Source organism: Suricata suricatta, chromosome 2 (assembly GCF_006229205.1).
Source record: "Suricata suricatta isolate VVHF042 chromosome 2, meerkat_22Aug2017_6uvM2_HiC, whole genome shotgun sequence".
Classification (NCBI taxonomy): domain Eukaryota; kingdom Metazoa; phylum Chordata; class Mammalia; order Carnivora; family Herpestidae; genus Suricata; species Suricata suricatta.
The window spans coordinates 153,417,146-153,435,254 of NC_043701.1; the positions used below are offsets into that span (position 1 = coordinate 153,417,146).

At 35.6% G+C, this 18,109-nt stretch overlaps 1 protein-coding gene across 2 annotated transcripts in view; it reads left to right on the plus strand.

The window, feature by feature from the left end:
• The window catches only part of EXOC6 (exocyst complex component 6), a 187,961-nt gene that overhangs the window by 122,492 nt on the left and 47,360 nt on the right, over positions 1 to 18,109 (plus strand). For both annotated transcript variants that reach the window (XM_029932241.1, XM_029932240.1), the window contains one exon: positions 10,682 to 10,823. In XM_029932241.1, coding sequence (XP_029788101.1) covers positions 10,682 to 10,823 — 142 coding nt within the window. The remainder of the gene's footprint in view (positions 1 to 10,681; positions 10,824 to 18,109) is intronic.

Consider the following 18,109-nt stretch of genomic DNA (forward strand, 5'->3'; position numbering starts at 1 on the left):
AGGTCCGTAATGGTATATACCCCGTAGATTTTTATGAGGGTTAAATGAGATAGCATACATAAAGTACTTAGAAAAGCACTTGGCATATAGTAAGCACTCAAAAAATATTAGCTGTTATTATTACCTAATAATATGATTATTATTTATGCTTTTCCTGAATGCTTTTTCTTAATAGACCTTATCCCAAACTCCACTTGTAGAAATCTGACTTGGTGCATGAACCCAGTGTGATTCATGACCAAGCGCAGACTTTTCTTTTTCACTCCAAACCCAGTATTGCTCCCCTGAATTGCCTTAGCTTTCACCTTTCTTCATGGCTTCATCATATTTTGCGTTTTACTGTGTTTGTTCCTTCTTTTGACCTCCAGTTGTGAGCTCTTGATTGCCAGAATAAGATTTCATAAATATTTTCTGAATGTGTAGATATTAAAAATTCTTACCTTAAACTCATCTAGCATTTGAAATTTAAAATGTTCTTAACCTTTCTGTTCCTATTCCTATTATCAAAATTCAAACTTTGATGATTATAATTGCTTTCTCATTAGCCTCTGCCACTAGTTTCTCCTTACTTCAGTTCATCATACATTCCAGTACTAGATTATTCTTTCTAGAATACAGTCAAATCATATTTCCCTGTTGAAAAACTTCGAGGTCTCTTGCTTATCTAAAGTAAAAATTTCACAGGCTAGCAAAAAGGAATTATCTCAGCCTCTTTCCAGATACATTTCTGACCATTACTCAATATGATCATTCAAAGTGGAATATTTATTGTGTCCTGGATCTTTTACTTTCTACCTTGGCTTCACTTATAATTGTAAAACTCCTGGAACTCTTCCAACAGCATTTCTAATGCTACCTCTTTCATGAAGTATTTGCTAATTCCACTTAACTATATGTGGACCCTTTGTCCCACTTTTATAGTACTGTTTCTAGTTTGTCCTATACTATAGGTGTTTGAAGTCTTGCCTTCTTTCTGCTATTAGAATTTGATTTCTTTATGTCAGGAACTATTTTCCACTCATTGTGTCCTTTTTAGCACCTAAACAATATTTTACACAGAGGAAGTACTTGATAAGTATTTTTTTTAATTAATATGAGAGAAATAGTAAAGAAATGGTGTGTTATAAAAGTAATTTTTCTTGTATGCATAAGGAATATAAGGGGCACCTGGGTGGCTCAGTCGGCCAAGCCTCTGACTTCAGTCATGATCTTGTGGTCTGTGAGTTCGAACCCCACCTCGGGCTCTCTGCTGACAGCTCAGAACCTGGAGCCTGCTTTGGATTCTTTGTCTCCCTCTCTCTCTGCCCCTCCCTCACTTACTCTCTGTCTCTCTCTCTTTCTCTCTCAAAAATAAATAAAACATTTAAAAAAGAATATAAAAAGTATACTGCAAAATCATAATTTTTGAATTGAAGTTATTTGTCAAATATAGCATGCTTTGTGTTTTTGAAGATAAAGTTTTTAGTCTGTTATCATAGGCAAAAATTTTGAAAATGTCTATATGAAAGTTATTTGGTAAAGGTGATGCCTATACTGATTAGAAATATTTGTATGTTTACTCTTTTCTTGAACATCTCCATGAAAGAATAGCATATTAATTCAAAGTACAACTCTCCTCACACCTATAAATTGAGTGGTGATTAAACAAAACGAAAGACTTGATAGCACCAAAATAACCGTTGGGAATTCCCAGCACTAAGGACAAGTACTTTGTCCCATTGAAGAGACAAACCCGCAGACTTTCACTTCAACTTTTTCTTCATTTGCTATAGTAATTGTTAAGTACTTAAGATTGCTAACAGACTTCCTGCAGAAGAATCATGTATGTGTTCAAAATTCAGAAGTGATGTTCAGAAGTGACACCCTGCTATCCAAAAGCAAAAACAAAAAACCCTCGAACTGTTTCTTGTCCTCTGTTAAGAAGTCAGAGATACATTTGGGGGTCAGTTTTGTATAAATTTGTGTGAGAAATTTTTAAAGGTTTGGCACTTGAATGTCCAGTGTTTTGAAAAAGGTCTTTATATGAGATAGTTCTTTCTCTGATGATAAATGAGGTATTCTAATGACATTTTTGATCTCCATTTCCATACTTTATAAGAAGTTAATTCCAAATACACAAAATCGACAAGAACAAACCATTGACATCAGTGCATTGGACAGAATTAAAGAGAAAAGAAATGTAAATGAAAGAGAAAAGAATGTAAATGAAAAAGTTGAAAACTGTTAAAACCCACTATTAGAAATGGAATTTATATTTGTTCTTAAGCTTTTTTTTACTTTGATACATATATGTTTAAGTAATCTTTACACCCAAGGTAGGGGTTAACCTCATGACCCTGAGATCAAGAGTCATATGCTCCACTGACAGAACCAGTCAGGCACCACTATACTTTTTCTTAAGCTTTTTGTTAATGTAATAAAACAGTTAAATGATTTTCACTAGTACAAGTTAATTAGAAAAAAAAAAAGAATCTTTTTAGCTGAAAATTAATGTACTTGAATTTTATAACTTTAATCCTTTAAAGTATCTATTAAGTTGATGCTGGCTTACCGTGGTGGGAGAGTTAGCTGCTTGAAGTTATAAGGCTTACGTGTGTATATAACATAGCACATTTAAGTATTTCCCACTGTCAACGGTTGTAGAAAACAGCAGTTTGATTCAGGGCATAATCGGAAGTAGTAGTAATAGAGGGCTTTTAGTTTAGAAGGAAATAGCATGAGAGATTTTGTAGAAAGCTAGTGGATTAGGAGATAACCCATGACTTAACCAATACATAACAGATCAGTGAGATATAAATGGAAATAATTAGAATGGATCATTCTCAACCCATAGACTATATATATGTGTGTGTGTGCATGCGCATGCGCATACAACATATGCACAGTTACAAATATCCTATAACTTTACTCTTTAACAGATATCAGTGAAATAGACTAGATCATTGGTGCTGATTTATGAGCAAAGCACCATCCTGAACAGGAAGATTTAGTACTAAAAACAAATGAAAATACAGTATCTGGCAGTTTTAGTAGCAAATGGCAACAGAGAATTCACATTTAGAAAGTTAACTGAGTTGTTGCAGATCACAATGGTAAAGTTCTAGGAATACAAATGGTACCTTCCCCTTTAACCTGTATTCCACAATAGGAAGAAAAAAAAGATCATTTGTTCTCCTAAGTTAAATGGATAAAAATTGAAATCAGGGAAGAAGAAAAAGGAATAAAATATATAAATAAGAGAATGTATGAGTTGGAATTATGTTTTATCATGAGCAGATAATGACAGCAAAATGGAGGTCAGATCCCTTGAAGAGGGAAGAGACCTTAAAGAGAAAGATAGGAGATGGTAGGGAAAGATGAAGTCAGAGGTTTCCTGTGCAAGCCCCTATCTAGTGGTGCCAAAGAGCCTGCTTTTCTTTTTTCTTCCCTGTATGAAGCCTAACAGGAATGGAAAAGGATGAGGATAGAGCTGATGAGAAATGTGGAACAGCCTTGGGGTATTATTATTTCGGTATGTTGGCAGGTCAGAGAACAGAAAATTCAACAGACCAAGATGCTGATACATACTTATAAAAAATGTATGGAAGGTACTGCAGTACGAAAAGTAAAGATGTTGGACTTTGGAACACCCCACCAAAGGAGCATGTTCAGACAAATATTACATACAAGGAAGGAATGCAGAAGGCGAGCAACAATTTAATCACTTCCTTTTCTTTCATTCAGGAGACTTTAGGCATTGTAGGAAAACTGTCGTGTTATTTTAGATCATTCTACTTATAAAACTCAGTGTGTTGGATAGTAGTATCCTCTGTCGATTCTTTGGAAACAAGAAGGGAGCAGTTGGCAAAGGCATACCGTAGATGTCTGCAAGGACTTATTCTTCACTCTCAAAGTATCATTGAATGTCATTTGCAAGATGGTCTCTAGAAAAAGCTTGATCAGTCACTTTGTATAGAGTTTCTCTTATTTGTTTAAAACCTGCTTCCACTTGATAACATTTCCCATACTCTTAAAATCCAATCCCAGGTACTGCCTCAACTAGGAGTAAATCTAACAGTATCTACCCCAGCTCTATTCCCACAGCCTAAAATTTAGCCCAGTGAAATTACCTGTTCAGAAAACCCTTGACATTCTGAGTATACTACCAAAACTTTGAGAATATTCAAGTTTGAGAATACCGCTATGCCATATAATTTCTTTCAGAAAGTGCTATAAAATGTAACTGAAAAGTGTAGACCTTAACAAGAGTTATATTACCTATGTCAACTAACAGAAGACAGCAAAGCAACATTGAGTTCGTAGGTTGGGAATTTGCATTCAGTCTCCGAGTGACGCCCCTCCCCCCGCATCGTTTCATAGAGCATGCTATTCAAATATGTGCCTCATCAAATGAAGCCCTACTTGTACTGGACTCTGAGATTCTTAAAAGGTCAAAACCTAAATTTAAATCCTTGAATGACAAAGGCCTACTCTAAGTTATCGTTGTATATATGTGGCTGCATTTATGATAGTCAGCCACCTACCTACATATATTAATAAGAGAGAGTCAGTTGGCTTAAGTGACATTTGTCCATTTTACTAATGACCATGTGGAAACGACTCACATTGTCTAACAGTGATTCTGGCAACTTCTTTGCAAATTTTAAATTGTACTAGGATTGCAAAGTCGTATGTTCTAATGATTGAACAGCCCATATACTCTGAGCTGGGTGCTTCTGTAAAGAAATGAGGCTATAGCTCTGCTGTCACAGAGCTGTTGTTTTTACAGCAGTTCCTCGGATGCCTCATTGTTTCACTCTTAAATTCTGTGGCTTAGCCGTCGTACCCAGGCTCCACAGGGAAAATTACAGCGTATCTTTAACTTCCCTTTCCTTATATTTCCAAGTGAGAAAAGTTATAAAGCCTTAATATTTTATTATTTCCCTACTCAAACATATGCCTCGTTGCCCAATTTGTTATTATCAAGTAGGTTTAAGAGTTAAAAATAATCCCTGTCAGCTCCCACACAGCATAAACTAGCTTCCTCATCTTGCTGGTCTGGGCAAAAGCGCATAAAGTTTTCACCATTTTATCTTGATGTTTGATACTATCAGTGCGTGAAGCAGAGGCATTTCTTCAAAACCTTGAACTTTCCTGGACTTTCACTACTCTGCTTGTCTTTGCATTCTCTTTCTACCTATTAAAGGTAGAGTGAGTTGGAGGACGTCATGACATCAACAATGATACTTGCAGAAAGCTAAAAACCTGGATATTGCATATCATCTAAGATATATATATTTTTTTTAATGTTAGAGGTGCCTTGGTGACTCAGTTGGTTAAACGTCCAACTTCAGTTCAGGTCATGATGTTGTGGTCCATGAGTTCAAGACCCACGTCGGGCTCTGTTGACAGCTCAGAGCCTAGAGCCTGCTTCGGATTCTCTGTGTGTTTCTCTCTGCACCTCCCCACTCATGTTCTCTATCTCTCAAAAATGAATAAATGTTAAAAATAAATAAAAGGCCACCAAAGTTTGATGAGTCCTATAATGAAGTTTTGAATGAAAGAGAAATTGCCGTATATTACAGCTTACCCTAAAGTTTTCCCTCTTAGAGGAATTTTTTCCCCAAACTTTAATCTGTGTGTGTGTGTGTGTGTGTGTGTGTGCATGTGTGTGTGTGTCCCCCAAAGCCAGCCTTTATGTTACTGTCTCATATCCTTATGATTGGGGTTCGTTAGGAGGAGAAAAGCCTGAGAGGGGAGAATGAGAATTCCTACTCACTATGCGATTATGGTTAACTGACCTGGGAACCAGCTCTTTTGGGGCTGGAGCTACTATAGGCGGAGACAGAAAGAGTATGAGAGGACTGCGGAGGTGTACAAGAGGTATTTGGGGGACTATTTGGAGGTGTTTGGAGTTGAGCATATTTTGATAGACCTATGAATGTTTTTGGCATAATTTCAAAAATCTGTCTTCAAGATAGTGTTAAAAACTTATTAAGACTCACTGAAAGAATTCATCTTGATATTTAAGCCTTTCTAACTCATCCATTCTGTATTATTGAGAATCTGAGACATTTCATTGTCCTATATGTCAGTATTATAGGATTCAGATGAAGCCATTTATGAGATAGAAGAATCTTTGTGCATTTGTGAAGTCATCTTGGGGAAGTTTTGATGTATTCTAATGTTTTAGGTATGTTTTTTCATTATTTATTTAATAACATTCTTTATATATGAGCAAGATGTAGTTTTATATAGTAAAACTTGAGATTAGTGATTCTTATATAAAATGTAAGAATTAACTTGAAATGTCTACTTTTCAACTAGGCATCTTTTCTCCTATTTCAATTAGGAATTTATTTCTAATTTTAGTGTTTACTTCACACTTGATGAAAGACTTTATTCTTTTAGTATTTTTGTTTTTAAAAAGGCTATGCATTGTGGTTCTTTGGGAGACTGACCAATTTATCAATACTTCCCTTTCTCTTTTGCCTTCCCTTTGAAAAGGCTATTTCACAGTCTCAACTGAAATTTATGCAGCAAACAGAAGCATTGAGTTAGAGTAATATGGCAATATTTTACTGCTTTAAACAACTTAAAAAATTAATAACTTAAAAATTGTAAAACAAAACCATACAGAATCAGAATTAGTTAAGTTCTGTTGCCAGTGTTAGAGTTAATATTCAAACTGACCATGAGTTTATTTCAGTTTTTCATTTTTTTCTGACAAGAGTTATGTAACTTTTTAAAACAAAACCTGTTATCAATTTAAAGAACAGTAAATGCAATGCACAATATTTTTGAGTCTATATATTTCTTTTTACTTAAATAAAAAAGTAGTTTATTGTGCAAAGTTGACCTTTTGTGGGAATATAAATAGAGTAAAATGGATTCTCCTGGGATCTTTAAGGAAGGGAGACCAATACAGAAAGAATGGTTGTGATTTCAAGAGCACATTTTTATGTTAAATGTAGTTGAGAGAGAATGAAAGCAGCGTTGAAAAATGCTTTCAAATAATTACTGTTGAAATCAAACCTTTCTTTTTTTATTAGATCTTTGAAATAAGAGAATGGTGAGACAGAAATGAAAACTTCAAATGAAAATTTAAATGTGTCAAATTAGTTTTTAAGTATTCTCCATTTCTCTTATTATATCAGAGTAGATCTATCAAAACATTACTTGAAACAGTTTTGAGCCATAATAATCTAATAAAATGTGTTGTATTTTTGTTACCATGTCATTTTGCGGTGTTTCAAAGGAAATGGAGTATCTTTAGCCTAATCTATAATAGTAAATTATTTTAGAAATTTAGCTTGACATACAAACAGATGTGTTTTCTTGATTCCTTTTAAACTGGGGGTTGGTGGTTTGTGGTTTATTGTTCCTGTGATTGGCATTAAAAGCCTTATTTCACAGCCTGCAGTGAGGGACTATTGGGTAAAGAGTGGCTGTGTTCCACAAACTAAATTCAAAAAGTGTCAATCAAGGTCTCACATAGGTTGCCTAGAGAATGAGTTTTCTTACTGATTTCACCAAATGTTGCCTCATGCTGTCTTTGATTGGCACAGCCTGGCAGGGAGGATGGATGAATCTGTCACCGACTGGTTAATTGTGTTGCTGGTCTCAGTCTGACATCAGGTCTTTGACTCTTAAGTGGCTCAATACAAAACAAATTAGCAGATTGTAGTCATATTTCTCATTCTATATGCCTTGACTTTGTTGAATGCAGTCCATAAATCATATTGACTGACACACAAGTAAATGATGAAAGCTGCTTTTGAGACATGGATCTAGAAAGCAGTGCTGAGAAGGTGCCATGGAAGGATGCATATGGTTGACCCTTTGGGAATTTCCTAGGAGCCAAATGTCTCCTTACCACAATTGTTCTTAGAAGAAAAGCTTTTGGGTAATGCAAAAAGGATCTAATATGTCAGCAGATTCTCTTTTACAAGTTCCTTTGAAATATAAGAAGTTTGTCTAAGGGTTTTCTCTCTTTGCAAGTTGTTTTTCAGCAAAATGTTAGAGGAGAGTAAAAAAGTAGTTACCTTTAAAAGTTTGGCAGGTGTTTTTACTTACTTGTTGAACTGTGTTAAAGAGAAAGAAAATGTTAATAATAGTTGCAGTTAATTTTTCAGATGAAGGCAGCAGAAATTTCTAGGTGCTTGAAATTTATTATTTTGGTTTTGTTGGTAAAAAAAAACAGAGCATCTCTAATGAAACAGGCTAGTTTTTAAAGATCATTGCAAAAATACTTAGATTATTTTTGTTCTAGAAAATGATAATATTAGAAATCTCAACAATAAAAACAATAATGTTCAGAAAGGAATATTTTGGTTATACCAAAGTATACAAGGGCTGTAGGGGCATCAGAAATGAATTATCAAAGGTATACTTTGGGTATGTAAATATTCGAAACATTAAAAATTTTCTCTCCAAATATATGTAATGAATGGAAATTTATGAATATTTGTATATATTTTATAATTAGGAATTAAACATTTAAAAATGTAGAATCTTATAGAATATAACTTTTAAAATATTTGAAGAATCCAGGTCTTTTATATTAAGTTTAATTTGGGGCTACAAAAAAGAATTTATTTCATTTGAAGATTTATAAAATATTTTACAAATATTTTAATCTTATATCTTTGAGAGCAGTAAGCTTGTATCTAATATGTAGAATCAGAAGAAATTTAGTATGTTGTTTAAACAAAAAGTTAAATTTGCACGTACCTGCATATGTGTGTGTGGGTGTGCATGTGTGTGTATGTGTGTTTTCATTACCTATTCCCACCAAGTTTATGGAATAGCCTGTATTTCTGTACTCTTGATCATTTTTGGCTCCAGTACTATTGTTATATAGTCATTTGTAGCATCAGAACCCATGTTGACTTTTAAAGATCACCTTAAAATTGTACCACTTACCCTGTGCAGTGTGTTTACTTATGAAATGAATATAATAGTAATTTTAGGGGGAATTTATTAATCTGTTTTGTAGTTAGTATATTATAGTGGCAACATAAGCCGAACATGGAGCTGATTGGATGGAGAAGTACATGAAACTAAAATGCAGTAGTTGTTCCACTGGGTCAAAATTACATTTCCATTAAGTCGTCTCAAGCCTGTTACATTATAATTAAATTACATGCCATTGATTTCTCCTCTTTCTACGTTTTTGTCCCCCTCCCATTCATATTGATATTATGGTGCTTGGGGACTGGAGCTGCATGTCTCCCGGACTAATTCCTCTTGGGCTTGGGAGATCTTGAAGCATGCTGGGTTTTGCATTGTTTGTTACATTCCTTTTTGGCAGTTCATCAGTATCTGTCAGATATATTGTTTGCATTGGCTTTTATCTCTAACGTTTTTGATTGAGAAATTGAGATTCCATTTTAGATACAGTTTTTCACTGCATAGTGTCGAAATGCTAACGAGTTATTCAAAAAGATTGCTTTGTTTCTAGTCTGACTTTAAATGTGTGGTTTAATGAACAAATGTCTAATAAATATCTTTATATTTATGTTCTTTCTTACTGTTCTGACAGATCAACTCTGTAAAACATTTCTGTACCAATTTAGTGAAGCATTTATGTTTAGGAGATTTTTTTCATGACTTTATTAGCTTTTGTGAAAGTAGGAAAAGAATAATTATCAAATAGCACTGAGTAAATGTTTATTAGTGCAAATGAGGCAAAACATGGCACATTTTCCAAAGTCATTATTTCTGACCATATTCCTACATCTTTGAATCTTATCAGAGGAGTTAGTCCATCATCAAATACATCATTATAGGTTGAAGAGAGCAATACCAGGAGCAGTATTGAACAGGAAAACTATGCATGAAAGAGTCTGTATAATATTTTATTATAAACTTTTAATTGAAATACAAAAATCCATCTAAAGAAGCAATTTATACTAAAAGTGATGTGATGTGATTCGGCTTTGTAATCTAGAGATGAAACGTGTAGACTTAATTAAGGCTACCAGGAAAAATTTTTGTAGTTTTTAGGAGCTTCTAGTAGAAAGTATTTTATAATGATACAAATGTGAAAGAAAACCACATATTTCTAAATTAGCGGATGATTTTAAAACTCAATGCAGCTCTGTGGATGATTTTGAAATCCTGTTGGTAGGTAAGCCCCCTCAGCTACTTGAAGCTGCGATACAAACTCATGTTCTGATGAGAAGTAAGGACTCACGACTCTAAGTATATTTTGAATTTTAGGCACAATTTAAATGAAAGTAAATTATGTTGTTTATTTACTTACTTTATTCTGGCTTGGTTAATATAAATGAGAGCTTAAAGAGCATTTTATATGAATAAAATGTTCTGTCAATATGATAATTATTTTATGTCATAAATGTCATATTTTAATGTACATTTTTAAAGATGCTTGAGACATTTCACGAGGTCTAAAATAATAATTCATGTGCTTTTTTTTTTACCCATCTTTTAATTTTCCTGGGTGCAGTTAGAACTTTAATGATATTTATGTCCTGAGAGGGACAAGTAAACAAGAAGATTAATTTTAATTCTTATGCTAAAAGGCACAGCTGCTCAGAATACAGAAATAGGCCATTAATCACTATTGTGTCCCCAAAAAGGCAATGAAAGGAATGTAACATATGTAATTTTTCTGATATTTCATGATATATTGCTGTTTGCTTATTTATATTTTGGTTTTGCTGTTTGTTTCAAACAGGGGAAAGTCGCGCAGACTGCTTGCATGTCAGCCTGCCAGCATCTGTCAACATCCCTAATGCAGATGCTGTTGGACAGTGAGTTAAAGCAGATAAGCATGGGAGCCGTGCAGCAGTTTAATTTAGATGTCATACAGTGTGAATGTAAGTACCTTCCTGGTTAAATCTCAGGCATTTCTAGGAGTCTATATTTAAATTATATGGAAAATGGTATATAAAAAAAGATAGTTCAGAAAGGAGGGAAAAGGCCTGAATCAGTGAGATTTTCAGCAGCCTCAGAACTGACTTCTTTCCAGAAAAAAGAAAAATATCTCAGCTTTAGTTCGGGGCCTCCAGAACTCTGGAAAACACTGAAGTGGCAGTACAAACTGGGATCATTGAAAAGAGGATTCATTTTCCTCCTCATTCCTTCTGGTCATTCTTGCTAGGACACTGCTAACATTGGTCATAAATGAATGAAGTCATTCTAAGTTTGTCATTCTTACTTTCTCGGTGGCAGTTTTTGTTTTTTAAGTTTATTTATTTTGAGAAAGAGAGAAAGCACAAATTGGAGAGGGGCAGAGAGAGAGGAAGAGAGAATCCCAAGCAGGCTCCAACCCAGGAACCGTGAGATCATGACCTGAGCCAAAGTCAGATGCTTAATTGAGCCACCAGGGCACCCTGGTAGGTAGCTTTTAAGATAATTGCTGGAAGGATAATCCTAGGACCTCACATTTCAAATGAAGCTTCTTTTATATTCTGAATTTTTGGTTCTCATTCCCCCCCACACACACCGACCCCAGTTTTTTAAGCCTTTACCTTTGCCATTTGTTTTTCACTGTTTTCTGTAGGTAAGAAGTGAGCAGATTCTATAATCTAAGGTTGACATTAGCCAGTCTGCTTCAAAATGGGATGTGCTGTTTGGTTATTAGCCTTGTGTATATATGCTTCTGGATGTGCGTTCTATCGCCCTTAAATTATAACTTTAAATAAAGAACATAAGTACATAGAGCAATTCTCAAGCATTGTTTTCAAATGAGTGTTACACTGATTAAATAATGAAAAGCCCTGGTTGACAATTCAGTCAAGCACCATTGTTGATAAGTTGAAAATCAGTGGGGCACAAGAAGGATTATTGAATATTTTTCTGAGGCAAATTTTGCAGCAACATATTCTGTATGAAAGACGTTGATCAACAATTTGCAGCTCAAGCAAGAGTGACTGATTTTTTTCAACAAATATCAAATATTTGTCTGCCCACTATGTATAAGGCGTTTTGCTAAGAAAAACATAATATTAAAAATAATTATGTAAGCTGTTTGATCAAGATCAGTTGTTTCCTGTACAAAAAAGTAAGTCCAAAGTTTTAAAAAATCTTACCTATTCCCTTCAAAAACAGAGAGATGTTTATTTACAAAGCAAAAGAAAATTAGTTTTTGCTTGGGGAAGAGAGACATTCTTTTTTTTTTTCCCTAGGAAGCATTGCTATTTTCTCTAGTTAGAAGTCCTTTATTATATATCTTTCTCGAAATAAAACTATCATTTTAAAAATGGTAGTTAAGGGTGCCTGGGTGGTTCAGTTGGTTGTCTTGACTATTTCGTCTCAGATCATGATCTCACAGTTTGTGAGTTCTAGCCCCACCTTGAGCTCCATCCTGATAGTGCAAAGCCTGCTTAGGATTCTCTGTCTCCCTCTGTCTTTGCCTCTCCTCTCTTTCCTCCCTCCCTCCTTCTCTCTTTCTCAAAAGTATCTAAATAAACATTTAAAACAATAAAAGATAGGGGCAGTTTGATGGCTCAGTTGGCTAAGCCTCCGACTTCGGCTCGGGCTCAGGTTATAATCTCACATTCGTGGGTTCGAGCCCCACATCAGGCTCTGTGCTGACAGATCAGAGCCTGGAGCCTGCTTCCGATTCTGTATCTCCCTCTCTGTCTTCCCCTCCCCTGCTCATGCTTTGTCTCTCTCTGTCTCAAAAATAAATAAAGCATTAAAAAACAATAAAAGATAAAAATGGTATTTATATTGTATTTTTAAAATATTTATGAAAAACACTTTGTTTTACAAGTTTCTAAGCTCAAAGTAATTGTTATTCCATTCTACAAGTAGTTTGAAACTGATCTTTTTAAAAAAGTTCTGTAAGAGTTATCTTAGGTTATCATTCCAGTATGACATGACATATATAGACATCTTACATAATATTGCTTTCGGCATTTTGTGTTAATTAGGTCTTTAGTGTGGATTTGGAATAATTGCGTGGTTGAACCCTTTATTGGCATTAGGTTATGTCTTCATAGCTTTTTGTTCAAAAATGGAAATTACTGTTTGGCTAGGCATCTTTAGGTATCTAGACCTTCTCTCTGTTCTCTTTGCTCTCCATGAAAGGCTAGCCTGGCCATACTTACAGAAAAACACATAACCCTCCAAATCTTTGCCTCTCTATCTCTCTATAGGATAGTTTCCACCTTCCATTAACTTCTTATGATGATATTTTTTCTTGTTAAAAATAATTTTTTAATGTTTGTTTATTTTTGAGAGAGAGAGAGAGACAGAGTGCAAGCAGGAGGAGCAGAGAGAGAGGGAGACACAGAATCCGAAGCAGGCTCCAGGCTCTGAGCTGTCAGCACAGCGCCCAATGCAGGGCTCAAACCCACAAACCATGAGATGATGACCTGAGCCGAAGTCAGATGTTCAGCTGAACTGAGCCACCCAAGTGCCCCTGTTGATATATTCTTAAAGCACTGTTCTCTTGGAAGAGACCAAGAAAGGTCCAAGTATGAAGTATAACTCAGGAAATCTGAGTTCAAGTACAAGAAGGGTAAACCCCAGCCTGATGGAGGCCACGGTTCAGGCTCTATAGATATGGAAAGGGAGAGACCAGGATTCGAAGACAAACCACACAGGATAACTCAGCTCTCTTTAAGATTATGGCTGTGTTGGCTCTGCTCCTTAATACTTACCATGTATTACTTAATTATTACTTAATATAGTATCATACATTTGGTACTCGCTGAACAAATATAAACCAGCATTGCATTTTTCATATGTATTCCACTCTCTTTCTGGTGTAAAAGACCTCTCTGCGCCCTAGCATGACTTTTAGTGACTGATTTGCAAATCACTTAAAAATTAAACTTCGATTTTTTTTCTAATGAATATGTTAAGAGAATTCAGTTTCATCTTATTTTAAGTAATATTTTTGCCTTTTTAAACCTGGAAGAAAGTATTTTCTTTTTCTTTTTTAATTTAAGATTTTATTTTTATGTAATCCCTACACCCAGCATAGGGCTCAAACCCATAACCTGGAGACCAAGAGCTGCATTCTGTACCGACTGAATCAGCCAGGCACCCTAGAAAGCAGTTTTTTAAAATACAAAGTTTAGGGGTGCCTAAATGGCTCAGTAGGTTAAACATTTGATTCTTGATTTTAACTCAGGTCATGATCTCATGGTTCATTAGACTAAGCCCCTCATCAGGTTCTGCACTGACAGGGCCAAACTTGCTACGGATTCTGTCTCTCCCTCTCTCTCTCTCTGTCTCTGTCTCTCTCTCTCTTTCTCTCTGCCCCTCCCTGCTCATGCTCTCTCTCTCTCTCTCAAATAAATATTTTTAAAAAGTTAAAATGCAGCATTTGTTTTCAGTATTAATGCAGTGTGTATGCTTTCTACACATTGGGGTAGGCAGAGGGGAATTTGGATAAATAGGAGGAAGGCTAGAATGCATTATAAATTTATGAAGAGAAGGGATCTGCATAGCATAGGCATCAACTGGGATATGGAGAAGATAGGCAGGTAGTTCAGTGTAGAATCCTAAAAGCCAAAAGATCATTGAGTTTCACCATTTACCTGCTAATAAAGATATACGTACTCCTCTACCTTGAAATCCTCTAAATAATCCTGCCAAGTGATTGTCCAGCTAGTCCTTAAACATCCAGTTTGGGGGATTAACTACTCTTCAGAAAATGTGTTTCCACACACTGTATCATTCTGTCAGTTTCTTAAAGTGAGGTGAACTCACTTTCTCTAAACTTCTCTTAATGGAGCTAGTTCTACCTTGGCCACTGTCACCACTGCCTTTGTACGAATAAGAAATGGGAACTCTACGAAAAGGAAAAAGCCCTCCAGAGTTGTCCCTTTTATATGAATTAGAAAAAGTTTACCCTTTTCCCAGCTGGACTCGACACCCACCAAGGCACATGGCTTCTCAAGTGAAATGTGAGCTACATGTCTGCCCTTCCCTTCCTCCCGCTCCTCTCCTCAGCGGACACATGTACGTAGTAAGTGTACGGTCCAATGCAGTCTGTGCGTGGCAGTTCTGCCTAGGGTCATACAGGGAAAAAAGAAGTCCTCAGCTACAAGCCACTTCTATGGAAACTGCTCGTACATCCTTCTAAATCTTCTGACGGCCAGACATCAACAATTCCTCTTAGTGTTCTCATGTGATAGATCCAAAGGTCTCTGAACAAACTGGTTTGATTGCCTTCTGTTTAATGTCTGGTACCCGGAGTCGACTACAGAGATGCCCATGTGTGGGAGAGCCAGTGTAATCTGCAGTTGGTCTATCACATACATTGATTCATATTCTGTACTTTGTTACTAAAATCTAAACTATGATTACTTATTTTGGCTGCCAGACTGTACTTTTATATCACTGAAGCTGTAGTCTTCTAAAACCTCTGTATTCTCTTTCTCTCTCTCTGTGTATGTGAGAGAGAGAGAGATTATTAACCTCTGTTTTCTTATCCTATACTTGTGTGGTTTATTTTTGTTTTGGGATTTTAAAGTTATCCCTATTAAATTTTAAGATTTATCCCACAACTAACCTATTGATATCTTTTTATATCAAAATTTAATATTGCCTGCAGATTTGTAATCATGCTTTTTATATATTTAACAAGGCTACTAGCAAAATGTTGAATAAAACCATGTATCTATATCATAAGATACAGTACATTAGTGGTTCTCAAAACCTGATCCCCAGATGAGGACCTGGGAACCTGTTAGAAATGCAACATCTTGGGTCCCATCTGCTGAATTGGGAACTCTGGGCACCAGACCCAGCAGTTTCTCCTTGGTAGGACTCCTAGGTGATTTTGATGCACAATAAAATTTGAGTACCACATTATATGGACCTGCTTTTCATATTGACTTATTTCCATTGTTCAGAATTTTTATGAGTATTTTAAGAGGTTTTTTTCAGCCAGTTACTAATTCCCTAGTTGAACCTAACTCATGGTTTTGCTCCAAGTAAAGAGCAAGTTTGTCAGATAGATACCTTGCTGGCATAAAGGGGTAATAACGACCATTGAGTTGTTCTTCTCAATCAATCTACCCTTTAAAACAAGAAAATGATACTACTCCAATTTTTCATTAATCTATATGGACTCATAGTAATTACTTTCTCTTCAAGATGCTCAGAAATCATTACTGAAAACCGTGACTGGTTCTTGAGATTAACCTAAAATCTTGCTACCCTGTGTTCTACTAGCAAGAGACCCAGAGTCCAAGGAATCCAGAGCAGGCATCCTCTAGTCAGGAATTAGAGACCAGGAACCACCAGAGATCCTGGGTAACTTAAGAAAGGCTTAAGTCAAAGAATTTAAGCATTAGGAGGTGAGCATAAAATATATCAAAAATGGCCTTTATTCTGAGTTAAATTTTCCCTTAATTGGGTTTGATCAGAAAACAGAACGTTTATTTTTCCATCATCATTACTTTGAAAACATTGTATTTTCTAGGCCACAGTGTTAGTCGGCCGGTAGAAACCCATAGGAGATCTCACTGAGGTTGGGGAAGTGGGAGGATGGAAATAATTCCGTTTCTGTCATCATTCAACCATGTGTTTTTAGTTTTTGTTTGTCTTGTTTTATTTTTCTCATAGTGAAAGACTTAACAGCGGTCCATCTGTGTACTCACTTATTGTTGTAAAGCATTTTTGCTAGTATTCCTTGTGACACACATATTTGTGAATTAAACTGGCTTGTGCTCAAATTTCAATCTGTATCTGACTTTTTCCCCCTTGTAAAGTCAACTATTTATAGGAAGATTCATTTACTTAAATGTTTAATGAGAACCTATTACCTGTTATATACTAGGAAATCTAGGATGAATGAAACTTCAAAGATCTCACAGTCTGTTTGGTTGGGAGGAGACAGACACGTAAATAACTATAATAGAACATAACAGTTCTTCACATAAATATACATTGTAGTAGAGAGGAAGCAATTCTTCACTCCATGGGGTTGAGAAGATTGACCATGACAGAAGTGAAATTTGAGCTGGGTCTAAAAGGATGAGTAAAATTTCATCAAAAGCAGGGAAGAGCATCTGAGCAGAGGGAATGGCATAGACAAAAGCACTGTCTATAGGTGAGAGAACCCTTAGGGACTCTTCAAGCAGTCTTGTGTGGCTAGACTACAAGATGCATGATGAAAGCATTACAAGATATGGCTGAAAAAAGTTAGACTCCTAAATGCTTGGACTTTATTTAATAAGCAATAGAACTTTGGAAGCTTTTTGATCAGGACTATGATAGGAAGAAATCTATCATAGAAGGTTAACTCTATGTCATGTGGAAATTGAACTGAAATGAGATACTACAAGTAGGAAAACCTAGTAAGAGACTATAGAACTTTTTTTCATGAAGAAAAAAAAGAACTTGACTTTGGGCAGTGGGGATGAAGAGAAAAGGGTGGACTCCAGACCTTTTGGAGGAGGAAATACATAAAATGTTTGAGTGGGTAAAGGTGTAATTTGATATGATTAAGATGGTTAGAATCACACAGTGGAAGAGACCTAGAGAATGCATCTCATGATTTGGGGACTGGGGGGGCAGGTGTGAAAAGGGAGAGAAAGAGGGAGAAAAAGAGGAAGAGGAGGAGGGAGAGAGAAAAGGGGAGAGATTTAACATCCAGGATAGATTGTTATGTTCAACATAGAATTTTTAATTGTAGGCACCTTGCAGAATGCTGTGTTCACAGCATTATTTGTTGACAAATGAACAAATTAACATATCAGGAAGTATCTATAATTAACATTTGTCTTTCTTAATGTTGTGCCTTTGTTGTCAAAAAATTTTTTTAATTTTTTTACATTTATTTATTATTGAAAGACAGAGAGAGACACAGCATGAGTCAGGAAGGGGCAGAGAGAGAAGGAGACACAGAATCAGAAGCAGGTTCCAGACTCTGAGCAAGTTGTCAGCACAGAGCCTGACATGGGGCCTGAACCCATGAACCATGAGATCATGACCTGAGCCAAAGTCAGTCCCTCAACCAACTGAGCCACCCAGGTACCCCAAAATTTAAGGCCAACTGATATACTATGCTTTAACTAAAGAGCATTTAAATTCTTAATATAGACAAAGTTCTTCACATATTTGATGAGTATGTTTAAATAACGCTTTAACTCTTATCTGGGCTGAGCTAGAGTTAAAGTTTCTATGATATATTCTT